Source organism: Solanum verrucosum, unplaced genomic scaffold (genome assembly GCF_900185275.1).
Source record: "Solanum verrucosum unplaced genomic scaffold, falcon-dt-bn FXZP01000163.1, whole genome shotgun sequence".
NCBI classification, from domain to species: Eukaryota; Viridiplantae; Streptophyta; class Magnoliopsida; order Solanales; family Solanaceae; genus Solanum; species Solanum verrucosum.
In genome coordinates, this window is record NW_026020379.1 from 968,387 (window position 1) to 985,317 (window position 16,931).

Below are 16,931 nucleotides of genomic sequence, written 5' to 3' on the forward strand. Positions count from 1 at the left end.
TTAGGCATCTAAATATTTAATTAAATAATGCTAAAGTAACTCCTATTGGTCTATTTAACTTATGTAATTCTACGTAAGAGATTTTGATTATCCTAAAGGGAAGGGTTGAAAGCTCACCTTTTTAAAGATTTGTTGAAACGTAGTTAATCGATCAAAACTAGAATAATTAAAAGAGGACTAAAAAAGATTTAACAAAAATATAAACATCCAACGGAATATAAATTAGCCTTAAAAGAAAGGGATTGAGAAAAGGAATCTCAAAAGTGAAACAATGTCTACTATGATTTTAGAGATACTTTTTCATGAAAAACTAATGTAACAAAAGTTTTTAAGGGCTAAGGAAGCCAAATTTTGGCATATGTAACACACATGCTTGACTTGAAAAAGAAGGGTATTTTATTTCATTTGAAAACTACATCTTCATCTCTTAAAGTTGTCTATTTAAAGTCCTCTCAAAGAGCTGCATGTTTTACTCTAAATAAATCAATATTTATACAACATTTCTCATTTATACGTTCTAATAAATTTGTGTTCTTGTCTTCAAGGTTGTATCTTTAATACTTAACTTGCTATACTTTAAATCCCTTAAAACGTGATGCTTTTAAACTTTAAAGAAAATATGCACCAAAGTACATCACTTTGAACTCAAAACACCACATCATAAAGCTTTCACGACATAGCATTTTTGTTTCAAAAAATACATATATTTTGCACTAAAAAATCTGCACTGCTGGGCTGTTTAAAGCAGCAGTTTTTACATCTTAAAATCTGCATTTTAAAGCTGAAATCTTACACTTTAAAGCCCACAAAAGGGTTGTGTTTTGGACCTAAAAAAAAAGCTACAGTTTCACTCAAAAATTGCACCTTTTGAGCTTAAAATTCAATACTTTTCAAGCTCGAAGCGCGGCACTTTTGAGACCCAAAATACCAAATTTTAAGTTGCTAAACTTGTATTCTAAACACTTGTTTATGAAAGAAAAATCTGAAAATAAATTCACAACATTTGAAAACATTATTCCCAAATAAGAACTTCTTTAAAAAACATGTTCTCATGACTGCAAAAATGCGTCTAAGTAACAAATAAACTTAGTTGGAAAAATCTTATTCTAAATTAAATAACTATAATAAACTAAATATCTAAAGGGATATGGAAATGAACGACTATGTCTTACTAGACGCTCTCAATTGGTTTCTATAAACCCAAAAATAAAGCAAGCATAAATATAAATATAAAACATTAATATGGAAAATGTTAGCAAAATAGCAACACATATATGTATAGATAAAACACGTGAAACTTTGAAGTGGGGAGGAAGCGTAGGACACTATTGACGCGATGAAGGTTGCTAGACACAAGCGATAATGTAGGCGAGCACAAATCTGATTTGGGTAGATAAATAGAGTCATATCATAACTCCAAATGCGCTCCAAAGTGTACATGTGAAATAAAGAAAAGAAAAGGATTAGCATAACACATGTTACCAGTTAAATTGCACGAATATAGTAAGTAATTGAGGAGGACATTCGTACTAAATTCCAATTGAAAGAAACCAGGATGCCAATGATAAGATGGAACAGAAATCACACAAGGTATACTTATAGGAATGGTTTGAGAGAATTCCAAATTTAAACCAACTTAACTAATAACTTTGGAAAAGAAGAAGAATTCATGGCAACATAAGAAGTTATCATTTGTCATTTCAAAGGGAAGTGATAGAGAGTCTCCATACGAAGGTGATATCATACCAGAGAAGAGATCAAATGTTCCTAGTGCTTGACCTCTCATGCCATACATTTCCACTACATGCTCAAGCTAAATTAACACATACGTACAGTCGTGTTTATCAATTTAGGCAGATCATGAAAAGATATCATTGGCTCACTTTGAAAACTGAAACAGAGAACTGAAAGAATAGAGAATCAAATTGAATCACTTAGTCAAAGATGAGATACAACTATCTTAAAAACAGGAAGTAGAATATGAATCTAACTTAAATTATTACACCATGACCTGATCATAATAACCAGTTAACGCTAAGCCTTCTTATACGCGAGCAAATGCGAGGTGGTTTAAAGAAAGACATGGACTAAATTTGAACTATAATAGAAGGTAAAAAATTAAATCTAAACTTTAAGATTTTGCTTTAATCATACTAACAATCAATGACAGATTCTAGTTTCATAAGTGAAGCTACGATGCTAAACTAAAGGAAACAGGTAACTTGAAGTCAAGATTTTCAACAGGGAACTAATGCATAAATATGAGATCACTTTTGTGTTTAGACTTCACAAAATTTAAGGAGCTAACTTATTCTAAATCGAATCGGGACAGAGCAACTGTATACCAAAGAGTTGGAAAAAAAACTCTAGGCAAGACAAGCTTTAGATGAGTCTTACAACAAAGCTATTGAAGTTGAACCTGATTGCCAAACATTAGCAAAGGTAATTTAATCTTTTGGCTCAAAAAAAAAAGTTAGAGTTAACAGATTCAGTGATCAAATCGACAAGATTAGAACGCATTAGTGAACGAGTTGGAATTCATGTACTATCAACATATTCAACAACACATACGAGCCAGTCTTTTGACTACTATTAATGCATGAAATTCCCAACAAATCTCCACACAAAACGGAAGCAGGAAGAAGTACAGAAATCAATCATCCCAAGCTTAGAATGATTAGATCAGCCACATACAGAACATTACAGGAAACACAAACTATATAAAAAAAACACAGAGAGAGAATTTTTTTTACCTTCTTTGGAGCAACAAACTAGAGCTTTGACGTCAAGATACTTCCACTCCAAACTCCCTCTTCAACTCGAAAAGAAAAAAAATGAAATCAGAGAACAAAAGATAACCTTAAAATTTGTTCCGCTCTCTCTATTGCTGGATGGTTTTCGAACCCTTGTTGGATTCCTTGGATTTTTGTTGGTTTTCCCGATCGTTTCTAGCCGTTTTGTTGAGACCAGAAGTCCTCCTTTTATAGTCGATTTGGGCTTTGAATTCTTGGAAACGCAACTCTCAGAGGAAACAACAAAGAAATCATGAAGAGGAAGAAAAAATCGACCTTGTCAGGTCAATTTGAGAGGGTTGAGTGACTGATGGGGGATTTTTCCGGCGGCCCAGAGCCGTTCTTTGATGAAGGGGATGGGGGAGAACGTGGGGGCGGCCATGGAGAGGAGCCTGGAGCGTCCGATTTGTGGAATTAATAATATATATATTAAAAAGATGAATTAATTGAATCCGTTGGATTAAAATAGAGGGTTGAGATTAAAAGTTAAGAAGCACAATCCATGTGCTCGCCTACGTGGCACACACGGATTGGCCGATTTAAGGGGACTTGGATTGCCAAAATTTCTCAAATTAAATTCGTTTAAATTATAACTTCTTCTTTATTAAATAGTCATAATTTATTAGATTTAAAAATAATTATTTTGCAAGATTAGCTTATTTGATAAAATTAGTCACTCTTAAAATTAAATTAATATAAATTAGTAACTCATTAATTAATTAAGCTTTCTAATTTAAAAATGTACGAAAAATATCTATTGCGACAAAAGAAATTATATTTGAACAAAAAATAGATTCAATTTTCAAGAACGACATTTATTTAAAAAGGAGAAAGTAAGTAGTAATACATATATAATACATTTAATTTTTATAAGAAATGACATTTACAAAATAAATTTATCAAGTAAAAATAAATAATTAAAAATCTTTTCGTATCCCTATAAAATTTTCATAACATATATATTTTATTATTATTAATATTATTATTTTAGTTAAATGTGGAGAGCCAAAATTTGGTGTCAACACCCTAGGGTACAATTACAAACAATCTCTTTTTGGTGCACGAAAGCCTACGCAGGAACTCTACTGTCAAGATAAATATATCACACAATAAATAACATATTTGTAACTATTCAATTAATAAAACCTAACCTACCTGGGCGATAAGCATTCGTAGAGGGATTGTAGATAAATTTCTGGTTTTCGAACGACGGGACGGAGGATTTGATTGGAAATCTGCAAGCTATCGCAATCCCCACGCTAGAAATCTCTTTCTCCTTCTTTCCTAATCTTAGAGCAGCTTTTGGAGGGTTTTCGGGGTGATCCACGCCTCTTTTGGGTGATTTAGGAAAAATGAGAAAATCATATTTCGGATTATTTACATTCTGTCTCGCCTATCTCGCTCTGGCGGCTACTTATCCCGCTGTGGCGCTGCCGCCCTAGCGTAGGACTGGTAGGGGGATCGGGTCGGCCCGCCCCGGCCCGCGACTGGTCCGAGAACCGGCTCGCTGGACCCGGTCCCATTTGAATCTCGCGGGATGGGGCCTTCGGGATTAGGGGACCGGTACCGGTCCGGTTTACCCGTTGGTCCCGGTCGAACCGGCCGGGTCCCGGCCCAGATGAACCGGCCGGTTCGCGGGATCCCTAAAAAAATCTATCAGTTGGGCAACGGCTAGTGGGCCCCCCCAACGGATTTTTTGACAGTTTTTTCCCCCTACCAACACCCCCTACCACCCCTACTTTTAATAATTTACTTTAAACGCTCAAGTTATTATAAATACACTTTAACCCACTTTTAATATTATAAATACCCCTCTATCCCTTATTATTTCTTACAAAATCATATATTCTCTCATCTATTCTCTCATTTATATTCTTTCAAGTCTCAACCTTAAGTCTCAAATCTCAATATTTTATTCCCATTTAAGTCTCATATTATATCATAAATTCATAATACATATATTTCAATTCTAAGTTTTCATATTATATATCATAATATATATAATTCTCATATTTGCTATCAAATATTGGAGTTCTAAATTACAAGTTACAAGTTACAACAAACTACAAGCTTCAAGAATCGGTTATAACGTCTGCTATTAACGCAGACGTTTGGTACATTCGTTTCATAATATTTATATTTTATTTTTCGTCATTAATTTTTGTGTTATTATTATTTTTATATTATACTTTACATATAATTAAATATGAGTTCTAACAAAAAAGATACCGGTAAAGGAAAAGAGAAAGAACCAAGTGGCATTAGTAGATTATTTAATTTTACTAAAAAAAGTAGTAAGGAAAAAAATAAGAGTAAATGTGATGGTACTTCTAGAGTTAGATTTAATACAAATGATTCTACTTATGTTGATGATACTTCTTATGATATTGATTCAAATGCTCAACTCAATCGTGAACTTTTACAACAAATTTATGGTGATATTAATCCTTATCTTGATGAAAATTCAGGTGAAGAAGTAGAAGTTGGTTTGGGAGAAGATGAATTAGAAGATACACCTACTAGTCCGATGACAAATGTTCCAAATGAAACTACAAATTCAACGGAGCAAAATTCTGGACGGCCACCCCTTATACCTCTTACAAGGGAGAAGGTGAAGTATCAACGCCCTAAAACTTCTGTTGTGTGGCAATTTATGACTTTAGATAAGGAAAATTGTATTGCTATTTGTAATAAATGTAAGCAACCTTTTAAACATAAACAAGGTGGAGGTCAAGGTGGGACGGAGGGCTTAAATAGACATATGTTATCTTGTGTGCCAATTCAATATAAAGAAGCTAAATCATTAGCCAATAGAAAAAAAGGAATTCCAGTTAATGATTTTGATATTAATGTTAATGAATCGGTAGGGGCTTCTAACATGGTTCAAGGAACATTAGATCCTTCTAACCCCGGTGGTCCACTAACACAATGTAAATATAATAAGGAAAGAGATCGTGAAAATTTAGCTAAAATGGTTTCTGTTTGTGGTTTACCTTATAGTTTTCCTTCACATCCCGGTTTTATTGAATATATTCAACAAACTTATAATCCTAATTATAGAGGTTTTTCAAGAAATACTGTTAAATTTGATGTTTTTGTATATCAAGGTAAACATTGTCATTATCTTCGTTGTGTGTTTAGCATATTAGATTGTAGAGTGTCTATAACTTCGGACATGGGTCGTAGTGTTAATGGACGTGATTATTTAACTGTTACAGCACATTGGATTGACCATAACTGGAATTTGCAAAAAAGAATCTTAAGTTATAAAGAATGTGTAGAAAAAAAACTGGTGCATATTTAGCTTCAAATATTTTGAGTGTTATAGATTATTACATGCTTATAGATAAAGTAATGTCTGTCGCATTAGATAATGCATCTAATAATGTAAACGCTGCTAGTATGTTAAAAACTAGATTATGTCCAATTGATGTAAATTCTTTTCATGTTAGATGTGTTGCACATGTATTAAATTTAGTTGTACAAGATGGTATTTCATTATTTGAATGTGGTTGTATGAAAATTGAATATGCTGTTGCCTGGATTTTTTATGCTAATAGAGCTGCTAGAATTAGGGAATTTAATGAGCGTTGTGTACTATATGATTTGCCACCAAGAAAAATTCCAAGACATATTAAAACAAGGTGAAATTCTTTTTACGAAATGTTTTCAGTTGCTTACGAAATGTTTTCAGTTGCTTACGAATATAGAGGACCCATACAAATGGTGTTTAATGTTCATTATGCTGACCCATTAGACAGAATTTGTGAAGAAGATTGGGAAGAAACTAATGAACTATTAGAATTTTTAAGACTTTTTTATGATGCTACAACCATGTTTTCTGGAATTTATTATCCTACTATTTCATCAGTATTAATAAATATTTGTGCTATTTCAATTCAATTTTCTAAATACATAAAAAATGAAAAATTTAGAGTTGCAATTGAAGGTATGATTGAAAAATTTAAAAAATATTTTTTTCCTATTCCTCAAATTTTTTTAACTGCTACTTTACTTCATCCTGACTATAAATTACAAGGTGTGCAGGGACTTGTTGAAACTTTTTATGATACCTTAGAAATTTCACCGGAAATAAATCCAACTTGTGAATTTTGTAAGTGTAGCATAAAAGTAGAAGCAAAAATGTTGTATGAAAAATATAGAACTACAGGAAATACTCAAGAAGTTGGTCAAACTTCTAATCCTCAGAGTAAAGCTCGAATTTCAAGTTATATGCGAGATTTTCTTGGTCTTAATTCTACTAACCGTGATGATTTTGAAGAATATCTTAATCAATCTTTAGAAACAGTGGAAGACGAAGATGGCAATGAAGAATTATTAGCATGGTGGAGGAGGCGGAGCGTTGCATTTCCAATTTTGAGCAAAATGGTTAGTGATGTTCTAGCTATTCAAGCTTCATCAGTTGCATCAGAGGCTGCTTTTAGTGCGGTAAGGTTTCAACTTGGCGATCATAGACATTCATTGGCGGAAAACAGTTTGGAAATATCAGTTTTATTTAGAGATTGGGTCAACACCGAGAGGAGAAATTATAATTTGCCAAAGTTAAGTTCCAAACAAGAAGCTTGGATTAATGCAGTACTTGGATCTAGTGATGATGAATTAGAGTCACAAGAGTTTCTAGTAAGTTTGCCAACACCGGAGGATGTTACCGTCGATATGATGCGACAATTAGAATTGGATTTTAAAGGAAAATACAAATATTAGATTACATCCGAGAACTAATTGAAATAGAACCCTTCCTAGAAGGTGGCTGCGTAAATTAGTTACTCATCTAATAATTGTAACAAATATTAGTTTTACATATGAGAACTTATTGAAACAGAACCCTTCCTAGAAGGTGGCTGCGTAGATTAGTTACTCCACGAATATTTGTAAATTGTAACTTCTAAGTTCTAAGTTGCAATTAGATTTTATCGAATAAATTTGAAGGCTTTATTAAGTCTTTTTTATATAACTATTGTCTTGCATTTTAATTTTAATATATTCATACATATTTACATATATACTAAACTAACTTTAAAATACTTAATTTAAAAATCAAAATTTCAAGTTTAAATTACTTTAAAATATTTAAAATACAAATTTGAACTTCTCAAATTTGAAAATTGAAAATTGAAAATTGAAGTTTGAAATTTGAAAGTTGAATTTGAAATTTGAAATTTGAAATTTGAAATTTGAAGTTTGAAATTTGAAGTTTGAAATTGAAATTTGAATTTTGAAATTTGAAAACTTAAGCATTATTTATTAGCTAAAAATGTTATTGAAAAAAAATCAAATAAACTAAAAATGTTATTGAAAAAAAATCAAATAACATATAATTTCAATACAAATAAATAAGTATATAAAAAATAAAAAATCCCCCGTCCCGTCCCGTCCCGTCCCCCCAAAACGCGTCCCATCCAGTATATAGTGGGACGGGACGGGACTTATTTTTGTCCCCCCAATCCCGGTCCCGGTAAAATCCCCCCAGCCCCGTCTCCCGTCCCGTCCCGTCCCGTCCCCCTTCGTTCCGTCCCGCAGTCCCCGTCCCCGTCCTCTTGCTAGCCCTACCCTAGCGGCATCTAGCTCGCCCTGGCGGGACAGTGGCCCTAGTATTTTCCCGGTGTTTCGCTTCTCCTAAATAACGACGATTCAGATTGTTACAATAGATACCAATTTACCCCTCGTTCGTCCCCGAACGACTAGTGGACGGATCATCACATGTCCTATCTCGGAGTATTTTAAAACTAAAGAACTGACCCATTACGGAACCACGACGGATGGTGACTTTCAAAATTTAAAACACGAAGGGTGCTATACTCAAGGGATGGTTAGGAATTTGCGGCATCACACGAGGAAAAGAACGCGCCCCATTTACACCGCCTGATCCTGCCAGAGCGACATGCCTCCCACCAAGGTGGGGCCACTGTGGCGAGACATCTTCCGCTGTAGCGGGGGATCATAATCAGTAAAGAGGGGAATGGGGAATGGTTTCCTCATTTCTCCCTTGTTCTCACTCAAACTCTCCAAAAATCCTCTCGATTCACTTGCTTCGAACGTCATCTCTAAGGTAAAATTTCTTGTTCATTACTCTCTTTAGTTCAATACTTGATTAACAACGATTACATGCTGCTATCAAATCAATTAGAAACTATTTTTGTGTAGTTTTTCGAAAATGAACTTAGGTTGCTAGATGGATAGAAAAACGTAACATGTACACTTCTCTTATGTCCCTAACATCTCCACAACGTTCTGGGCGTAATGATTTTGCAAAAACATGGTTGAATCGATGCCAAAATGGGTGGGGGAAGTTGAATAGTTACTTAGCATAAAACTTAAAATTGGGCACTATTTAGGGGTTATTTTGTCAATACAATCGCATAATTAGTTTCTAAGGTACTTAACATACTCTGATCTACTGGAATTCTGTGTAAAATGAGGGTTTTGGGACGAAGAGGCGCCATGATCGCGCCTGGTGTTCGTCCTAGAAGAAAGCCGCTCTGGCGGCCTTCATCCCGCTTTGGCAGCCTCCATCATCCCGCTCTGGAGGGATTTTGGCCGCTGTGGCGGGACCTAGGAAAACAATGGTCTGGGTCCTTTTAAGGCCATAAAATTTCTTTTTCCCGTTAACCAAATATTGTCTAGTCCCATGGAGTTGTAATGTGTACTTCTCAATTTTTGCAGGCTTCTCTAAATGGATGATATCAATGAAGAAAATTTGCCCTTCGTCCGGTTTACCGATGCTGCTAGTTGGGAAAGACATTATTACTATCGGAACAACAAGTTCTGCTGCGAGAGAGGTTTTGTCTTGCAGGGTTTAGAGGGGAAGGCGCTCGCCTTTTATACCCGTCTCATGAAATTTGACTGGTCCCCACTGACAGAGGCTCCCCCGGAAGCACGTTCCACTTGGGTGAGGGAGTTCTATGCTATCCTCCCTACTGTCCGCTGGGATGACCCTTACCCTATCATCTGCATTCGGGGAAACGACATCCCCCTAAATGCTACAACCATCAATGAGATTTTGGAGGAGCCCGAGGTCTGAAATGCGGAGTATGAGGCCAAGCTAAGGGAGATGGATCTAGGCTAGTTGAGGGATACGCTGGTGGAGGCTACGCTCCGGGATGGGGTTGACTGGCCTACTATAGAGGGCATTACTAGCGTGGACTGGTCACCCGATGCTAAGAGGTGGCTACCCATGCACCCTCTTTTGGTTAGGTCGGGTTCTACTTCTAGGAGCAAGACGAGGAGGAAGAATAGGGCCAGTAGCAGTCAGATGGCTGCGGAGGCGGACGACGAGGGATGGGAAAACGGTGCAGGCGACGACACTCGTCCCTCCCGGTCCCAGCCCCCACTCTCAGGTGCACAGGTGGAGGAGGATTTAGCGGCTTTCCGGAGGAGATTTGGGCGCTCTTTTGCTAAAACCACTCCGGTTCCACCCAACACTGATCTGAAGGTCGAGATGCTCCATCGCGAGCTGCGCCAGGAGAGGATGAAGGGTCTATAGAGGGACCGTCGAATTGTCTGAATATGGAAGACCTTGAAGATCGTCTTTACTTGTGTTGCCCCCAGATAGGAGATTCCCTGAGTTGAGACATTAGACTTTCAGTATTTCACCTTTATGGATAAAGCCGTGAAGGACATGGCACCCCCGGAGGACCTCGACTCTGATGATGACACCTCCCAGTCCCAGGGATCTTGATTTGTTTTTTCGCCCTTCTTGGGCTTGTAATTTAGAACCAAAACTTCATTTTATATTTTCGCTTTCCTCATATTTTTGTAGCACATGGATGATGGTTTTTGCTATCTTTCGCAACTACTAATTAATTGCTAAGGTTTATAATTTATACTTAATTACTGAACACTGATTGAATTGCTGGGATTAGTTCAGATATGATTTTGGGGTTTATATACATGACTAGGGAAAACTAGGGAGACAAGGTTGAGATTCTGTCTCGCCCTGTCCTACTCTGGCGGGAAAATTCCTGCATTGGCGGTCTTGCTGTAGCGGGAAAAATTCCGCCCCAGCGGCCCTGACGGAAACAGAATCCATGCCAACAATTTTTCTGGGGTTCTTCTATCCTCTAACTTTCCCTTAGATTCTCCGGCTATAACTAGGCATTTTGGATAATCCCCTTAGCTGGGATAATCGTCGCCTACTCCGAGTTAACCCAACGATACGCGCTCTAAAATCCCTTCACATTACTTCAACATTACAACGCACTCATCCACAGGATACACCCAGACATTCACACAATTATTAGTTGGTCTCAACGCACGTCCAGATTCCGTTTACGAATCACTTCATAGATTATCTAGACCCTTGCACCAAACTTAGTCATGACCTTCTTTTCACAACGAGTTTCACGATACTCAAGCAATTACAACTTGCATAATTTCAACAATTCGGCCAGCATATTACACATATCAAAGCTTACACACGCATTTATTGTGAACATAATCATATCATCACATCCAAGCAAATACAACTTCCACATTCACAGTTAATTCAGACAACAAGAAACACACATTTACAATTTCGAGCTACAACTCACAAACAAGTCCAAATTCTTAATTAATCTGTTCCATAGATGGCCATTGCTGGTCATCAATGCGTTTATGCAGCCCCTAGGGCCGGATATCAGTTGGAACCTTCTCAGTTCTAATTTACCTTGCTCGTGTTCCTTCAGCCGTAACTAAGGCGTCTAGTTCACTTCGTTGAGATACCAATTGGAATCGGAAGATACCAATTGGAATCAACTTATACCACAAGCGACACTCACACGAAATGAGAGAAAAGATGAGACAACTTCATAGAATGCTTCATAGCTTCCTAAGGATTAGATGTGGATGTTAACACACCCATCCGCAGGAGTCTACCGGTAACCTGGGCTCTAATACCAATTTGTCACGACCCAACCCACCGAGCCGTGCGAGCACCTACTCTAACACCTAAGTAGGAGAACCCTCAAATCACAATGATTAAAACAATGCAGAAAATTAAGAAAACTAAGATAAAACAATTTCATGAAGATTTATAAATAAGAGTTTTAAAAACAATTCTAGTTAAGACTTATAAAGTAATTAACACCCTAGGGATCTAGTCTAAACAGGTACAAGAACTACTAAGAATACAAGACACAACAACATGTAAATGACACAACTCCCACCACATGGAAGAAAAGTAGAAGTTGTTGGAGATTTCCTTTGTCTTCACCTACGAAACATCACCGAACCTGCATCCAGACTATGCCAAAAAGGCATAGCAAGAGTAGTATCAGTACAAAACCACACATATTGGTAGGCATATCGGTATACCCGATACCCACCGCATAATATAAGAAATTGACCAGCGAAACATGCGACAAGACTATTCATTCCTCCACCTTCTTATTTTCCTGCCCATACCCCTTCAGGATGTAACAACTACCAACCTGACCACCACTCACGAAATAATCCTTCCTTCTTCCACCTCACCACTCAACCCTTGACCCTATATTACGTCCTATCAAGGCTAGTTAATTGTTTAATACTAACCCCCTATTGAATGATACATGCCTATTCAAAAACACAACATAACACCACCCCAACTGTCAATGACAATACTCATTACCACCTCTCTAAGATAACACAAAGTGACACTTGAACCCTCAGTCTCTATTTATCGCATCACATCCCGGTTGGAACCTAACCATTCCCAACCCACTACACAAACAAATATATCCCACTAACATACCACATCGCAACCCACACATATAACCATATATAATGCACCAACTAGTTATCAATTCAGGATAAATGACAATTACACGTTCTCAACAATACACATATATGACAAGTCAATGGTTCTCTCATGGAACCCATACCCAAACTGTTAGTGTACCGGATCGTAGTACCTGTTCCAAGTTAGTGTGTCAGATCGTGACACCCGTTCCAAATATATATGTCGGTACGTGACATCTGTTCCAAGTTAGTGTGTTGGATCATGACACCCGTTCCAAATATGTATGCCAATACGTGACATCTGATCCCAGTTACTACAATCACAATCACATCCATAATTTTACAAAACTCAAGTCGTGCAACAAAACACTAATTCGTGACATGCATTATTCATGATCAAATTTATTAGGTTTGTTTCCACCGTTTATCATTCATTCATACGTGCATACAAGAATATTACAATTAGTCGATATCAATCTCACACTTAGGAATTCAACCCATCTCCTAGCCATAATTCATTAACTAAGGCTTCCTTATACGTTATACACCTGATGTAACCCTAGGGTACAATTACAAATACTCTCTTTTCGGTGCACAAAAGCCTACACATGAAATCTACTGTCAAGATCAATATATCACGCAGTAAATAACAGATTTGTAACTACTCAATTAATAAAACCTAGCCTATATGGGCGCTAAGCATTCGCAGAGGGACTGTAGATAAATTTCTGGTTTTTAGACGATGGGACGAAGGATTTGACCAGAAATCCGCAAGCTATCGCCATCCCCGAGCTAGAAATCTCTTTATCCCTCTTTACCTAGCTTAGAGAAGCTTTTGGGGGGTTTTTGGGGTGATCTACGCCTCTTTTGGATGTTTTAGGAAAAATGAGAAAATCAGACTTTGTGTTATTTACATTATGTCTCTCCTATCCTGCTCTGGCGGCTACTTATCCCGTTGTGGCGCTGCCGCCCAAGCGACATCTAGCCCGCCCTGGTGGGATAGTGGCTCTAATATTTTTTCGGTGTTTCGCTTCTCCTAAATAACGATGGTTTGGGTCGTTACAATTTTATGATGCAGATTCTAGAATTTGCTATCCATACATATCCTAATCTGTCTGAGGTGATCATTTATTCGTTGTTATGGGGAGTTCCTTGTGTCCGAAAACTTGGCAAATCTTCCTCTACGTTTTAAGTATGTCTTTTTAGTTGTTAGACAATTGAATTTATTGTACATGATATTTTTTTTGTTTTAGAAAGCTCTTGTAAGACTAACATTGAGTCTTGGATAGTTATATTTTAGTAGTCTTACTTTATTATGATATATTCAGGTTTTGGAGGATTATTTATGTTATTATTTAATTACTTCTGCTTATCTACATAGGTATTAAGGTTAGTGTCGTTATGACCATAGATTATGATTTGTAAAAAAGATAAGGAAGTCAAATACAAAAGAATCATTAATAGATAACTTAAGTTATGGGAAAGACAATAAAAAAATAAAAGTCACAAAAAGAATCCTATTATTTCTTTGGCATTGCAGTTGTTTTCCACATTTTAATTGAATTTAGTGATAAGTTTTGTGTAGCACTTATTTTTGCTTCTTATTTATTTTATATTTTATAATTTTTGTTAAATGATTGGTAATTGAAGAGTTGCCTTATCAATATGTGGGATTGAGATTGGGATTGGTGCCATCACAATGTGAATTTTTGGTTTATGAGAAAAATATAATTCCTAATTGAATAAGCATGTCACTAGAATATTTTTTTTCCTATTTGTTTTATTGACCTTTAGAAATTGACAATCTAATTAATAGATGAAGATTTAGATAATCTACTATATTTCTACTCTAAAGATGAAAATTAAGGTAATATTCACAAGTTATGCATAATTGCACTTACCTTCCATCTAGATTTAAAATTATGTTGGAGTCCCCCTTATGAAAATCTTATTGCAATGACCTCTCTTTAGAAGACGATTGATGGAAAAAGAAGAGGCAAATCTCTTAATATTAAAATTTCTTCTAAAACTAAAGAACAATAACATTGCATAAAAAATTCAAGGTAATTGACAATCATTTATATGGAATACCAAAGCTTTATATTTATTTTGAAATTCAATTATATATAATGATTGCCTTTAATTTAGTCTGATTTTCTGCTTATTTAATATTGGAAATTCTTTAATAAAATAGTTTTCATTGACAATTTATTTTTCTTTTTGATTAGATTTAAAAGGCAAAAATAAAATTAGAAATTAATAAAATATGGAACGATTATATATGATGATTTATATTAGTAAGGATAAATGAAAGTAATTTGTATATATTTTTTCAAGACTTCAACATTTTCGATAATTTTTTATTTGAAAAAAATAGAGAGGAGGTAACTTTATGTTTTCAAACTATAAGGGAGATTTTCATAAATATTAAATCTTGAACTACCCTGGGAATAAATTCTAGAATCTGAAAGTCAAATCACAGAAGGAAATCTCTATAAATTTGAAGGTTTGGTTTGAACATATATTCATTCTGGTTTAATTTTTTTGTAAACATTGGGCAAGAAATTATTGTGTTTTTCCATCTCCTTTTGTTGTAGACATGGAATCAAAGAATTCTAATGTTGATTTAGCACTTGCAAAAGATAAACGTGCTGAGGGTGGTAAAATCTCAAAGATGCAAAAAGCTTTGTTCAAAAAAGCAAATGAGCTTTCCATTTTATGTGGAATTCAGATCGCTATCATCATCCTCTCCATCGATCGTCAACCAATTGTATTTGGAAAGCCTGATGCGGAGTCTGTTATCCATCAGTTTTTAGAGGCCAACCATCCAACCGCACCTCGATTTTATATGAAGATGAAAAAGAAGGAAGAAGAAAATAAGGAGAAAGGAAAATCCGTTGAAGATAATATTACACATCGACAATCTGAAGATTTTGAGTCTCCTTATTTGGGAAGTCTTCTAAAGTTGTACGAAGGGCTCACAGAATTTGAAAATCAATTGACTAAGGAGATTGATCTCACACAATTGAATCAAGAGATTGAAAAGCATGAAGATCCAAAATTTGCACCTGAAATGAATGTGGCTAGTTCTTCGACTTTACCAACTAATTTTAGTCCCTAGACTGAAGCTTTCATATAGTAGATTCCAAAAATAATTATTCAGTATGTTGTTTCTTCATTATTATATATCATAAGCAATGAAATTATTAAGTAATAAATGTTGATTGTTGTGTCAACCTATCAATCATCTTGATTAATAGAACTTTATTATTCGAAAGAATGTTTTTCATAGATTTATTGTATATTTTATAACTTGTAGGAATGGGTGACATGGTCCCTGGGGGATTCAAATTCGTTTCATAGAAGAAATCTATAAACTAAAAGTTTGGAAACTTTTTATTAACTAATATAGTCTAAGCTAGTTATCTTGTTCAGGGTATTATTTCTCTGGTGGAAAAAATATCTTTGTAAATATGCTTTATGTGAATAGTCTTATATTATATCCTAAATTTTTGGAAAGTCTTCATTTAGTAACTAAATGCAACTCTTATGTATGACATTGAAGCTCGTCCATGTTGATGTGTTTCCTTCCATATGTTTCTATCTCCTAGAATCCATAGAATATGTCATCTCTTTTGTCTAATGCTTGATTAGCTAGGGAGTCAAGTAGCTTATTACCTTTTCTTAGAATATGCTAAATTTGTGCTTGTCTATTTTCTAAATTATTTGAATTTCTTGTATCAATGTTGCAATATTTTATGGGGGTTTTCAAACCCCTTCTATTACTTGCTTATAAAGCATAGAATCAATCTTATACTTACCTCAATATATAGGGTTTGTTGTCAACGTCTACATGCTTCTAAAATAGCTTTAGCTTCAGCCTCAATATGTGAAGTAGAATTTATTTTTGCATAAGAAAGTTTCCCTTAAGATATGTCACGATCATAGTTTATATACTAGGTGTGACCAACACTTAAGATCATAAATATCAAAGGCGGATCTTCGATACTGACATAGTGTTAATGAATAACTGAACATTCTATATAATGTAAGTGGAAGTTGAAACTTAACTAGGTAAAGATATGCTTAAATTTAAGACATAAACTACAAATCCGTGGAAGAGTATTGAATAACTAATGTTTTAATGTAAGCATATAGCAACTAAAATGAAATAAATATGCTGGGACATAGACCTCAGCTACCTTCAAAATGAGTGTTATCTGAGGTAAAAACTAACTACTGATTACATTATGAAGACACCTTATGAGGACTCACAAACTGTCACAATCCGAGTCTATATCATTGATTAGTTTCAAGGACACTTCATCCAATTCTAAGTGTCAACCATCACTAGTCAATATAAAACCCAACTAAATGAGTTGGGGTCGAATCCCACAGGGAGCGGTACGTGTTTGAGAT

At 35.3% G+C, this 16,931-nt stretch overlaps 2 protein-coding genes across 2 annotated transcripts in view; both read left to right on the top strand.

Annotated features, from left to right (window-relative positions):
• Window positions 1-16,931, top strand: part of LOC125838945 (ubiquitin-conjugating enzyme E2-23 kDa-like) — a 119,311-nt gene that overhangs the window by 34,114 nt on the left and 68,266 nt on the right. The window lies entirely within an intron of this gene.
• On the top strand, window positions 15,112-15,633 carry LOC125839015 (agamous-like MADS-box protein AGL62). The gene has a single exon (XM_049518012.1). The coding sequence runs from the start codon at window positions 15,112-15,114 to the stop codon at window positions 15,631-15,633; it is 522 nt and encodes a 173-aa protein (XP_049373969.1).